Source organism: Acanthisitta chloris, unplaced genomic scaffold (genome assembly GCF_000695815.1).
Source record: "Acanthisitta chloris isolate BGI_N310 unplaced genomic scaffold, ASM69581v1 scaffold7228, whole genome shotgun sequence".
Taxonomy (NCBI): Eukaryota; Metazoa; Chordata; class Aves; order Passeriformes; family Acanthisittidae; genus Acanthisitta; species Acanthisitta chloris.
In genome coordinates this window covers 11,503-23,380 of record NW_008685737.1, presented here as the reverse complement: position 1 = coordinate 23,380, position 11,878 = coordinate 11,503, and the positions used below count along the sequence as shown (strand labels likewise).

The following is an 11,878-nucleotide window of genomic DNA, read 5'->3' as shown; positions in this document are numbered from 1 at the left end:
TTTTTGTATTAAAAACCTTTTACTGAATTTATTTAGTAAAGCAAGCTTCACACTGCTTCAATATTTTAAAATTCAGGGATAAAAGTTTACATCCAAAAAAGATGAATGGAAAATTGTGCTTTCAGATAGTAAAGTTATTTTTCATACACGGAGAACCAATTCATCTCACCGTCAGATTCTGGGCAAATTTATGTATTAAATATATATATATATATATGTGCAGTTCAAATCCAGGTCCTGCAAAAACCTAAAACTATGTGCTTCACTTCAAGTAGCAAAGGCACCTGTGTTATTGTCCCTTTTGGAAAAAAAAAGGTGATTTTATGTTCCAGGTTTCCTGATGAAGAATACATTGATTTCTGAATATCTCACTCCCATCTCTGTGTTGAGTGGCAACACAAAGCACAAGAGAAGGCAGTGCTGTATTCCTGCTTACACTGGAAGAAGTTGCTCTGCAGGCCATTTGAAGCATCCAACTTGTCACAAGGGAACCCGAGCAGAACTGTGAAGCAGAGGGATAGTTACAAAAGGCTATTCTGGTGTGAGGATTAACTGGAGTCATTCTAGCTCCACAAGCAGATGTTGCTGCTGGATTGACATGTGGAACTTGCTCCTGCTGGGGACAGGTAAAGTTTACCATTGGGACAGATGCAGAGCTCATAGATAGTCTGGTGAGGACCTGAAGAGCTGGGTGAGGAGGAAGAGGAGAAAGAGGAGGATGAGGACGAAGAGGAAAAGGAACCCACTGGTAGATTTCCCAGGCGGATTGTATCTGCATTTAAAAATATCTACAAGAGGGAGAAAAAAAAAAATGTCAATTTCTCTCAGCATTGAGGTATGTTTTAAAGAAATGTTTTGAGGCATTCATGAATTTTTAGAAAAATATTTCAAATTTTAGAAATACTTTATTGGAAGAATTAGAAAGATATATTAGAGATTGTTCTTTTTAGAAATTAAAAAGCTGTCAACATTTATTGTTTTTCATCTCTGTGTAGCTGTTTACCCATTAATAGTCATTACTACACTACATGCAATTGCTTGACCCAATGTGTTTATTCAGATAGAAACATTATCATACAAAAACATTTTGACAATATTCTTGTGTAGCTTGAATTTTCACTTGTACATTATGTGATTAAAATTTATTCATTCGTGGCAGCAGCATATCCTTGCTCTGGAAGAATTTGTATTTTAATAAGTGTGAAGAGATATTAAAGCACATTCCCCAGTGTGTTCCTGTAAGCAGCTGGAAATATGTGATGAACTGTGCTAAATTGTACAAGCTTAACAATAGTTACACCCAGAGAATAATTAAATAGGGGTACAGAGGCATAAGCACAAAATAAAGAGCTTATTTGACCTAAATTAAGAGGAGAAAAGATTTCAGATTAAAGTCTTATTAAGCTATTCCCATTTGGTTTTGAACATTGATTATGATTTAAAAATATTGGTGGTTTGTTTGGGTTTTTTTAAATCTTCCATTAGAAATTACATGAATCAGGATGAAACTGTAGACACCAGTAACGTTCATGAATCTCTATCAAGTCCTGCAATATTTATACTTAGGTTGCATTTTCAGAAAACCCCATGTTTTTCCAATGGCACAAACAGATGAGTGTCCAGCTGCTCAGATTTTTTTTCTGTATTTATGGAAAGAGTAAATAAGAGCCAAAGTAAAATCAGTCATTTTCTGAAGACAAGTAACAACTCAAAATGGTTTAAAGCTCTGCAGGTAACAGTATGAAGTTAGGAAAATGTGAGTTCCTTAGATACTTGCTAGTGTTTTTTATAAGGTATTGCAAATCAATGAAGCCAAGTTGATACCATTAAATCACAATGTTGGCAGTATATGTTAGGAACTTGGGGAGACATGGCATGTATTGCTTTTTTTTTCTATGGGTGACAAGTATTATTTTATGATAACATCAGTGCTATATGGCAGCAAAACAGTACAGAAGCAGTACTGAGCCCCTGTTGCAGAGAAGTGAAAAATAGCAGGCTGGAAAAAAACTAAGGTGGTTGGATAAAATCCCATACAAGGGCTGATGCATAGTCATGTTTCCATCCACAGCAGAATCACTGCAAATGACTGGAATCATTGAAGGTAATACAATCTGAAAGTATCCCCAAACAATATAACCCCCATCATTGTGAGTTCTCCAACTCCCACAGTAAGATACTGTCATGGGAGGAAATTCATGCTAAAAGGGATAGGAAGGGAGAAGCTCAGAGGCAAAAGTGACATCTACATAGCAGGATGCCTGCTTTAATTCACATTGTGACTGATAGAGGAACTGATCAAAAAACTGAAATGCAGCAAATTATTATATGTGTTCTGTAATTTACATTACAAAGGAATGATACATTTAGATACACATACACACAATGCTGGTTGAAAAGTCCACTATTATGGACCTGAAATAATTAGGAGTCATAACCACAGTGGAAATAGTTTCAATGCAAGAAATGTGGATGGTGCTAGCAACAATTTAATAATGTTCTGCTAGAATTATAGCTGAGGGAAAAAAACATTGCACATGTAAAAGCATTCGGCTCAGCTAGGAGTGAATGTGAAAGTAACTATAGCAAACAAAATAAGAAAACAAAACAACAGATAGAGAAAAATAGAGTTTGATAGCAAACTAGAAGCTAGGAATTGCTAAAATGTAGGAAGTAAACAAAGGATGTAATAATCAGAGTGGAGTGACAAGCAATAAAAAGTACTTTTCCACTTCTCATATCAAGAATGAAAGAGATGGTAACTGGTCCACTAATAAAGCAGAAATGGTAGAGTTAGCAATAGCATCGCATAAAAATCCAGTGGTATTCAACAGTGCAAGCCCTGTGTAAGTATGTGTATCTTTTGTAATGAATAGTGCTCAGCATATTTCTGTACTTGGAGAAAGATAAAAAATTGATGTCAGAACATGACTGTGATAAAATACTTTCCATTTCATCAGTAACTCAACAGGATATTAAAAAGGAGCCAGCAATGCCATATACTTGGCAGTTGTTCATAACTTTTAACAAAGAGAACTCCAAAAAAACCCCAAATCTGAGTAGCCTTTTGGACTTTTAATGCTGATTTTCAGTAAGCCCTGTCATGGTTTAACCCCAGCCAGCAACCAAGCTCACACAGTCACTTGCTCATTCTCCCACCAACAGGATCAAGGAGAGAATCAGAAGGGTAAAATCTGGAAATTTCATGGGTTGAGATAAAGACAGTTTAATAGGGAAAGCAAAAGTCACACATACAAGCAAAGCAAAATAAGGAATTAATTCATTGCTTCCCAAGGACAGGAGATGTTCAGCCATCTCCTGGAAAGTAGGGCCCCATCACCCATAATGATTACTTGGGAAGACAAATGCTATCATTCCAAATGTCGCCCCTCTTCCTTCTTTCCCCCAGCTGTATATACTGTGTAAGCTCTGCTCAGCAATAACAAAAACATCCCTATATTATCAATCCTATGTTCAGCACAAATCCATCCACAGCCCCATACTAGTTACTGTGAAGAAAATTAACTCTACCCCAGCCAAAACCAGCACACTTTGATATACCTGGAATATCAAAGAAGATCAAAAAAGATTATTTCTATGCCTTTACTTTAAAAAAATGGAAGCTGGAGTCATTAGAATATCATATATGGGATAAGAAAAAGCCCTTCAATGTAGAAAACATACATGTAAGAAAATGCAACAACAATACGAGATGAGCTCTTTATACTTTTAGCAGAGTGTGTGACTGGCCATTTTAACAGTTTAACTATAGTGGTGATGGGGAAGGATCATGAGAAATCTATAAAACAAAATTAAATGAGTCCTAAAAGACATTTTAGAATGCCTTGATTAAACAAGAATTAAGTAAAAAAAAATTAGATGGCCTACGTGTCAGAGATGAGGCTAGATTAAAATCTCTTGAACTGTATTATCTTTTTTTGCTATCAGCTCAATATTTTTTGTGTTTATTTACATCAGGACAGCTACGTTTTTGCAACCCATCATTGCAGATGTTCTGTAGTGTACTGCTCTAAGACTTCAATGCAGGGCACCTTACCCTGATGTGCATTACAATACGATGTAGTTCAGTTATCTTGCTCATTAAATGAAGTGATCTTTATGAGCATAGCTGTGCAGGCTTTTCCACTAGTGCTTACAAACTTCACACTGATGCAGAACAATCCAGGTTCACCTGGTGTCACACTCCTGAGTGGTAGCTATTGGGTCCTGTACCAGCATCCCAGCACACCTGGTGAGCAATGTGGATAATAAGGTATGGTGTCTGAGAAAAATTGAAGTGGCTTCTTGTGAGGGTGACTTGCTGCAGTGAGTCCAATTTAAACACATTCCTATAGCTACACCATGGGGATGCCTGAGATGAAGACGATTAATAAAGATGGCTTAATGCCTGCAGTAAGATCTACCCTGTACATATGCTTCAAGGTTATAAATAAAAGACTAATTTAGAGATGCAATATTGCTATCTCTTACTTAAGCAGAGATCCAAATACATCTTCATGGTAGCCCAATACATAAGGAATTTCAGAGGAACATAGTGAATACTTGAAGATATACCCTTTCCTGTCCTTTGATCTGCTAAAAACTGAAATTCATGGCTGAAAAGTCCTCCAACACCAATAAAACTCACAATAGTTACCGTTTTATGACTGATGTTATGAGGTGTTTAAAGAGTAGCGAAGAAGGACATAAAATTAAACAGTATTATGTTCCCAGGCAATACTGTTAGTAGATGACAGTAGGTAATGGAAGTTCCTGTGGACATGGTCTTTCTCTAATCTCCTGTGCTGTGAAAGATATGAGGGAGCCATTTAATACTTCACATACATCAAAGCTATGCAGGCTAGTCATGCTCTTTCCTTGCTTCACACCTCAGCAGATAAATAGGCACAAATAAAACCAAAGCTTTTATCTATTCTTGAAACATTGTAGGAGACTGATTGAGAGATTACAAAATTGAAAAGGCAGAAACTACTCAAAGAAGTGTTATTTCATAGAGAGCAGAATGCTGACTAGCATGATTCCCTCTAAATATATGACCTAGAAATCCCAGATCACTGCTTTGTCTCATGCATCTTAGTATGGAGAAAAATACATTAGCCTTATAATACTTAAAAGTAGACTTGATTTCTTACTAGATTAAAGTAGCATACTGAATCAGCCTGTAGGGCATGTGACAGGAATGGAAAAACTGTGCTATTTCTACATACACTTTTTGCTAACAAAGATCTGAAGTCATCCGCTCATCAGACTGTATTGTTGATCTGAACAGTGAGAGGGAAAGGGGAGAGGAAAGCAAGCCAGAAAATGTAGATTATCTACAAACCAAAGAACTGAAATTTCAGTGGGCAAGATATAGGCATGATGTAAAAAATCAAATATTCTTACAACCCATTTAATACAGAGATATTAACCTGTCATGTGTAAAATCTCTCCAATGTGTCTTTCACTAAGATCTCCCAAGAGACCAGATGATAGTTTAAGTTGATAAAGCCAAATGAAAAAGTTAGGATTTATAAACATTGAAGAATTTTCTGTGTTCATGTACTGTTTGATTAAACAGGTAATTCAAAAGAGCTGCCAAGGCACATATCAGGGCTAATGTAGATAAGAAATGGCAGGAAACTGGAGCAAATGTGAAAGAACAGAAGAAAATCTGAAAGGTGAGTGTTCATCAAGCAGTATGGGAAGACAGCATAATGACACCTCACTAAATAAACATTTTGGATTCCCTTAGAAATTCAATGATTCTGAATTACAGCAATGCAAGATTTTTCCTAGTCTTTTTGCTCTTCTGCATATGCTATCAGAAGCATCCCACAAAGAAGATAATATAGATTAGGTCCTTACACTGAACTATATAATTTTCATACGGCAATATGTGTCAACATTCAGGGTGAAGATGAATTATAGGATAAGCTGCAGTACTTTAATTCACGTGGACCATTTGTTCTAACACTTATCTGTGGTTTTGATATTTATTTTAAATCAGCTCACCTAAACTAGCTTTCATTAAATCTGAATGATAGTTCTGAGAAAAAGGAAAAAAAATCCTAATGGAAAATTAAAGTATAAACCTGATAGCACAGATATGCAATATATAAACATATGCTGGCACAATATTTGGAACCATATTGGTCATAATGAATAGTTTTGAGGAACAGTTTAGTAGTGAAATTAATGTGATTGTGCTGGTTTGAGCTGGAGTTAACCTTCTTCACAGAGGCTAGTATGGGGCTATGTTTGGATTTTTTGCCGAACACAGAGTTGATAATGCAGAGATGTTTTTGTTATTGCTGAGCAGAGCTCACACAGAGTCAAGGCCTTTGCTGTGATCCAAACTGCCATGCTGGCAAGGAAGTTGGGAATGCATGGGAGACTGGGAGGAGACACAGCTGGGACAGGTGACCCAAACTGACCAAAGGGATATTCCATACCATAGGACATCATGCTCAGTATATAAGGTGGGAGGAAGAAGGAGGAAGGGGGGACATCTGGAGTGATGGCGTCTGTCTTCCCAAGGAACCGTTACGCGTGATGGGCCCTGCTCTCCTGGAGATGGCTCAACACCTCCTGTCTTTGGGAAGTAGTGAATGAATTCCTTGTTTTGCTTTACTTGTGTGTGCAGCTTTTGCTTTCTCTATTAAACTGTCTTTATCTCAACCCATGAGTTTTTGTAGCTTTTACCCTTCTGATTCGCTCCCCCATCCCGTTGGTGGGGGAGTGAGTGAGAGGCTGCGTGGTTCTTGGCTGCTGCTGGGGTTAAACCACGACAGTGATGACTGGGATGAAACTGAATATACTAAATATTCAGAGAGGACCATAAGATCTAGTACAACATCTGTATTAAAAATATATTCTCTACAGAAGCAGGATCAATTGACCACAAGACAAATGAGGTCTTTAGGCCAAAGTGTGGTGAAGTTTCTCTTTCTAAAGATTATCCCTGATACATCTGGACAGAGCCACCCTGGCATCATTGCTCCAATTCCCACCTCCATGTTATGAATGTAACTACTGACAACTGAAAGAAATTTGAAGACTAACATAGATATATAATATAACAGTGTACACTAATGAAGCGCACAGTTCCTGCCTGAATGGAAGAATTTATGGTTTTACTCTTCAGTACTGAAGTGGTGGCTATGAGGGTCATGTTTCATTTTAAGTATACATTTTTGTAAATTCACATTAAATACACAGGAGCATATATTGCAAATTCTTCTATAACCCTGGTGCAATTAATATGGGTGTCTACTGAAGCAAAAGCTCTCTGGTGTATTTATTCTTTCTGTTAAGGAAATGATTTTCAGTCTTTGCAAATTCATTCAGTCAGGGGACAGATGTGACTTCTTTGTGATTTATGTACACAACTGAGAAAGGAAAATTTATTTGGAATATTTGTGCTTAGTCTACTGAGTACAAAACTTATTACGTAATTATGATTCAAATCAGGTCTAGATTAAAATGTGATACTAATGGAAAATATTATATCTATATAATAAATTATTCATTGTAATTTCTTTTACATTTTTAATAAAATTGCTTATGGTGTGGGTCCTCAAAATCTGTCCATGAACAGAGTCCAGATATGGGTGGTGTCAGTCAAAGCACTTTGCTTTTGTAGTTTGAAAACACTGTATTTTGGTTGTAGATTTCTACAGAAAAGGGAAGGTGTCAAGAGGATGGAGTGAGGCTCTTCTCAGTGGTGCCAAGCAATAGGACCAGAGGCAATGGGCAGGAAGTGGTGCACAGGAAGTTCCACCTTAATACGAGAAAGAACTTCTTTACCGTGTGTGACCACGCACCGGAACAGATTGGCCAGAGAAGTTGTGGATCTCCCTCATGGGAGATATAAAAGAACCATCCAGATGCAATCCTGTGCCATGTGCTCTAGGATGACCCTGCTTCAGCAGGGAGGTTGGACCAGATGACTCACTGTGGTCCCTTCCAACCTTATTCCTTCTGTGATTCTGTGATTTTGTATGATCAAAACCATTAGAAGCAGTTGTTATGCCAACTAGTGGGCAACATCAAACAATTCTTTAAGCTTGCTGGCCTTATACAATAATGTGTTTCAGGTTCAAATCTAACATATTTGTATGTATAGCAAAATCTAGTATCTCCAGAATTCAAAATTGATCTGTACTTTTGCATCGTGCTTTTATGTGAAAGAAGCAATAGTCAACTGTCAGCCATTTTGCTGAATTTCCAAAGAAGTGTTCTTTATTTTCTTATGTGAACCAGTAGATTCAGCTAGAGCCTGGAGCTTCACATTGCACATTCCTAGTAAATGACTGTGGCTTTAAACCATTGGTTATGGTTTATTTGTAGATTAATACATAGTTCACAATTAAATGCCAAGCTATAATTGAATCAAAGGATTCTGCCTATGCCTTGACTCACAAGGGTGCAGCTCAAGAGCTTTATAAAGGGCAGCAGAATCTGAATCTAAATTAGAGCCTCCAGTATTCAGGCTGGGATCACACATTATAATGCGTAATAGGGCTAAAAGGATTATTACAATACTGCAGTAAATAAAATGTATCAAACAGCAGAATTCAGAATGCTTCCAGAGGCATTCACTTTGTGATGTGGAAGGCTAGAGATTATACTGCATGAGAAAAAAGGCTAGAGAAAATGTATTTCATAAACACATTTATGTTCTTCAAAATATTGTGAAGCTATTCTTAAATCAAAGGAAAACATATGTTTCATAGACAGTAAATTCATAATATTCTGTAACATGGCTATATCTGGTTGATTCCAGATGCCTTATATCTATTTTCTGGCACAGTATGGGAATAGTCATGCTATAGAAAGAAAATATTAATTCATATATCTTTGATGAGTTTTTGAAAAAGCTTAAAAACATCAAAAAATTAAATTTAGCTAACCAGGATGTGAATAATTCAAAAAACCCTGCATTTTTTTCTAGTACAAAAAATGTCATCAAAAAGACAATATTGTTTTATTTGTGAAAGCAACCTGGCTGATAAAGCATGCATTTTTTAGGCTAAAATGAAGATTATTTTTGAGATAATACTTTATCATTTTAGAATGCGTTTTCTTAAAAATGAGTAATGATAAATCCCTTACACATTTTTTTCATACTGTCTGCTAATCTGTGGTGTATCTGTTGAGCTAGTAAGCAAGGAAACCAATCAATATGTTGTTGTGTAGACATTTAATCCATCAGATGTTTACCCTACTTCCTCACTCCAGGCTGTAATTAGTCCAGCAATTACCTAATGCAGCCATGGTATTTTTTGCTCAACAGGTGATGCCTTCCAAAGTGTTTCTGCATTTTCATCTAACCCACTCCAGTGTAAGAGAAAAAACAGCAGACTATAAAGGCATTGGTCAGACCTCAGGATAGAATTACTCTGTGGATTTAGGCTACAATCCTTTTCAGATCATACTGAAATTGCAAGTATTCCAGACTTTGAACTTTGTCAGACATGTTTACAGAAAAACTCACTGGGGAAGAGAGGGGAAAGGTTGGTAGCTTGTTTTCTGATAACTATCAATCTAATACCTAGGTGTGAAATCACAGATATGCAAAGTGTTAGCACATAGAGAAAATAATGATTTTTAATATGAAATTCATCAAAGTCAGCTTTACACTGGCATTTACCCCCCCCTTTTGTTTACAAAACATTTAGGACTGAATTGAATTTCAGTTCTGAATTATGCATAATATAGTCATTATAATTTTTCTTGGGTTCCTATTCTCAAAGTCCAGCTGAGGTCATAGGACATTATTTCTAAAACTACCTTTCCAATAAGATGTAGTAAATACTTATGAAATTTAGAAATCATGCCGTGAACTCACAGTGTTGTTATAGAGAAAAAAGTCTGACAGAGCCACAAAAAATATATTTGTACAAAGCAGCACTAGAGATGCATGATACTAGACAAAGACAATATAGGCACAAGCATTGCTTCAGGAATCACTGTGAACTGAGGAAAGGTTTCTTTTTTTTAATTTTCATTTTCATCTCAGTAGTACTTTTTCTCTCTGGAAATATCATGATGGCAAAGAACTTCTATCTCAGTAATGTTAGGAAGTAACGAAGACTTCATATTTAGAGACGTGGTCATGACAGATGAGAGACCTGGGGAAGAGCTGGCTTTTGGTGAAATTCAGATATAAGATGGGTCATGCAGTATATAAGTATTAGGAAAGCATATTGAGGGACAGATACTTATATCAACAGAAAAATGTTATTTTTTACAGAGTGATCAGACATTGGAATGTGCTGCCCAGGGAGGTGGTGGATTCACCATCCCTGGAGGTTTTCAAGCTGAGACTGGATGTGGCACTTAGTGCCATGGTCTAGTGACCACGGTAGGGTTGGACTCGATGATCTTTGAGGTCTCTTCCAACCTGGTTGATTCTATGATTCTATGATCAAAGTAGGTCTTTGATGCAGTATATTGGCCAAAATGTTCCTCCCTGCATTGTAATGCAGTGTGCATTGCAGGGGACCATCTGTCACAGATGTGAATGCTGGTTTTGTTTGGTTTTGTTTATTTGGATAGTTTGTAAAGTATCTGGAAACATTTGTTAGAAAATACAAAATACAAACACAGAAAGACAAGAAGCTTTTTAAAAGCTCCATTTCCAACTGGATATTTACATTTAACAACTGTTTTTCCAAAAAAGCTGTAACCTGTCAAGTCCCTCTGAGAACAATTTGAAAATCTATCAATACCTCTAAAGTGCCTAATAGAAATCTGAGAGCCTTTGATAGCGTTCCACAAGTTTTTTTTTAATGTTACATCATTTTAAAGACTGAAGATGAAAGGACTCCCATACCAGCAATCTTTGATGCATTTCTGCAATACATGGATCGCTAACTGAACCAGTGACCTACTTTCAAATTGTTTTATGAGTTCACACAGGTTTACACATGAAGAATCTATTTCAAAATCTTTTTATATCCAGCTGATCACTGAAACAAGATACTAATGAAACAGGACAGTGAACACACCATTGAAGTACACAGTTTCTTTTACAGAGATAATAACAGTTCATGGAGATAAACCACAGGTAGAGCAAATTGTTGAATCTATTAATCAAGGTTTAATGAAGCATTAGTCCAAATTAATCCAAAGTTTTCTCTCTTTTTTTTTGTCAGATTCATCCAAATTTTTTTTACTGCTATCACTTATCTGGCTCTGTTCCATGGAAGAGCTGGGTAGCTTTTTCCTTGAATCTTAGATTAAAAACAACTCTGATCTGTATTAACTTGACTAACTTTTTTTCTGATGAATGAAACTTAGTAACTCAAATATTTGCAAAAAGCAAATAAGTATTAATAATTGAGCAAGCTAAACCAAAATTACTTTAAGAAAGGCAAATGCAGAACACTTCTTGTGATGTTACAAAATCTCCTCACATTGTTTGTGCTACACTGGGCAGAGCAGTAGAACATTTCTTTGCTGGCTGAACTTACCTCTCCTTCTGTGGACTGTAAGTGCAGTTCTTTCCTACAGGTAGCCTTTAGGTCTCCTGCAGCTGCATTCACATGCACTCCCCTAGGTGCTTCCATCACCAAAGATCTAGTAGGAGATTCAAGTCTGAAAGACAAAAACAATCACTGAGAAAAAATGCACTGAAGCAAACCACTAAAAACCTCCCAGCCCCAAAACACACAATGCAAGGAGATATCAACATATTGAAAAAGGTAAAGAAGTAAAAACAGATTATAAGTATGATTATCTCACTACTTTTTATGACCCAGTGAATGGAAAAGAGTATGTATTTAAATTTATTCCTATTTAAGGCAGCATTTAAGGATATACTGATATAAATTTATCTGCTTAGTGATGCTTTGTGGCACTGTTGCCTAAT

At 36.5% G+C, this 11,878-nt stretch overlaps 1 protein-coding gene across 1 annotated transcript; it reads right to left on the bottom strand.

Annotated features, from left to right (window-relative positions):
* Window positions 1–563: 563 nt before the first annotated feature.
* On the bottom strand, window positions 564–11,604 carry LOC103807164 (zeta-sarcoglycan-like; the record flags this gene model as incomplete). The annotated part of the gene is made up of 2 exons (XM_009079885.1): window positions 564–788; window positions 11,481–11,604. Coding segments are annotated over 2 exons (349 nt in total), but the record flags the coding sequence as incomplete, so codon positions are not given.
* Between the last annotated feature and the right edge of the window lie 274 nt (window positions 11,605–11,878).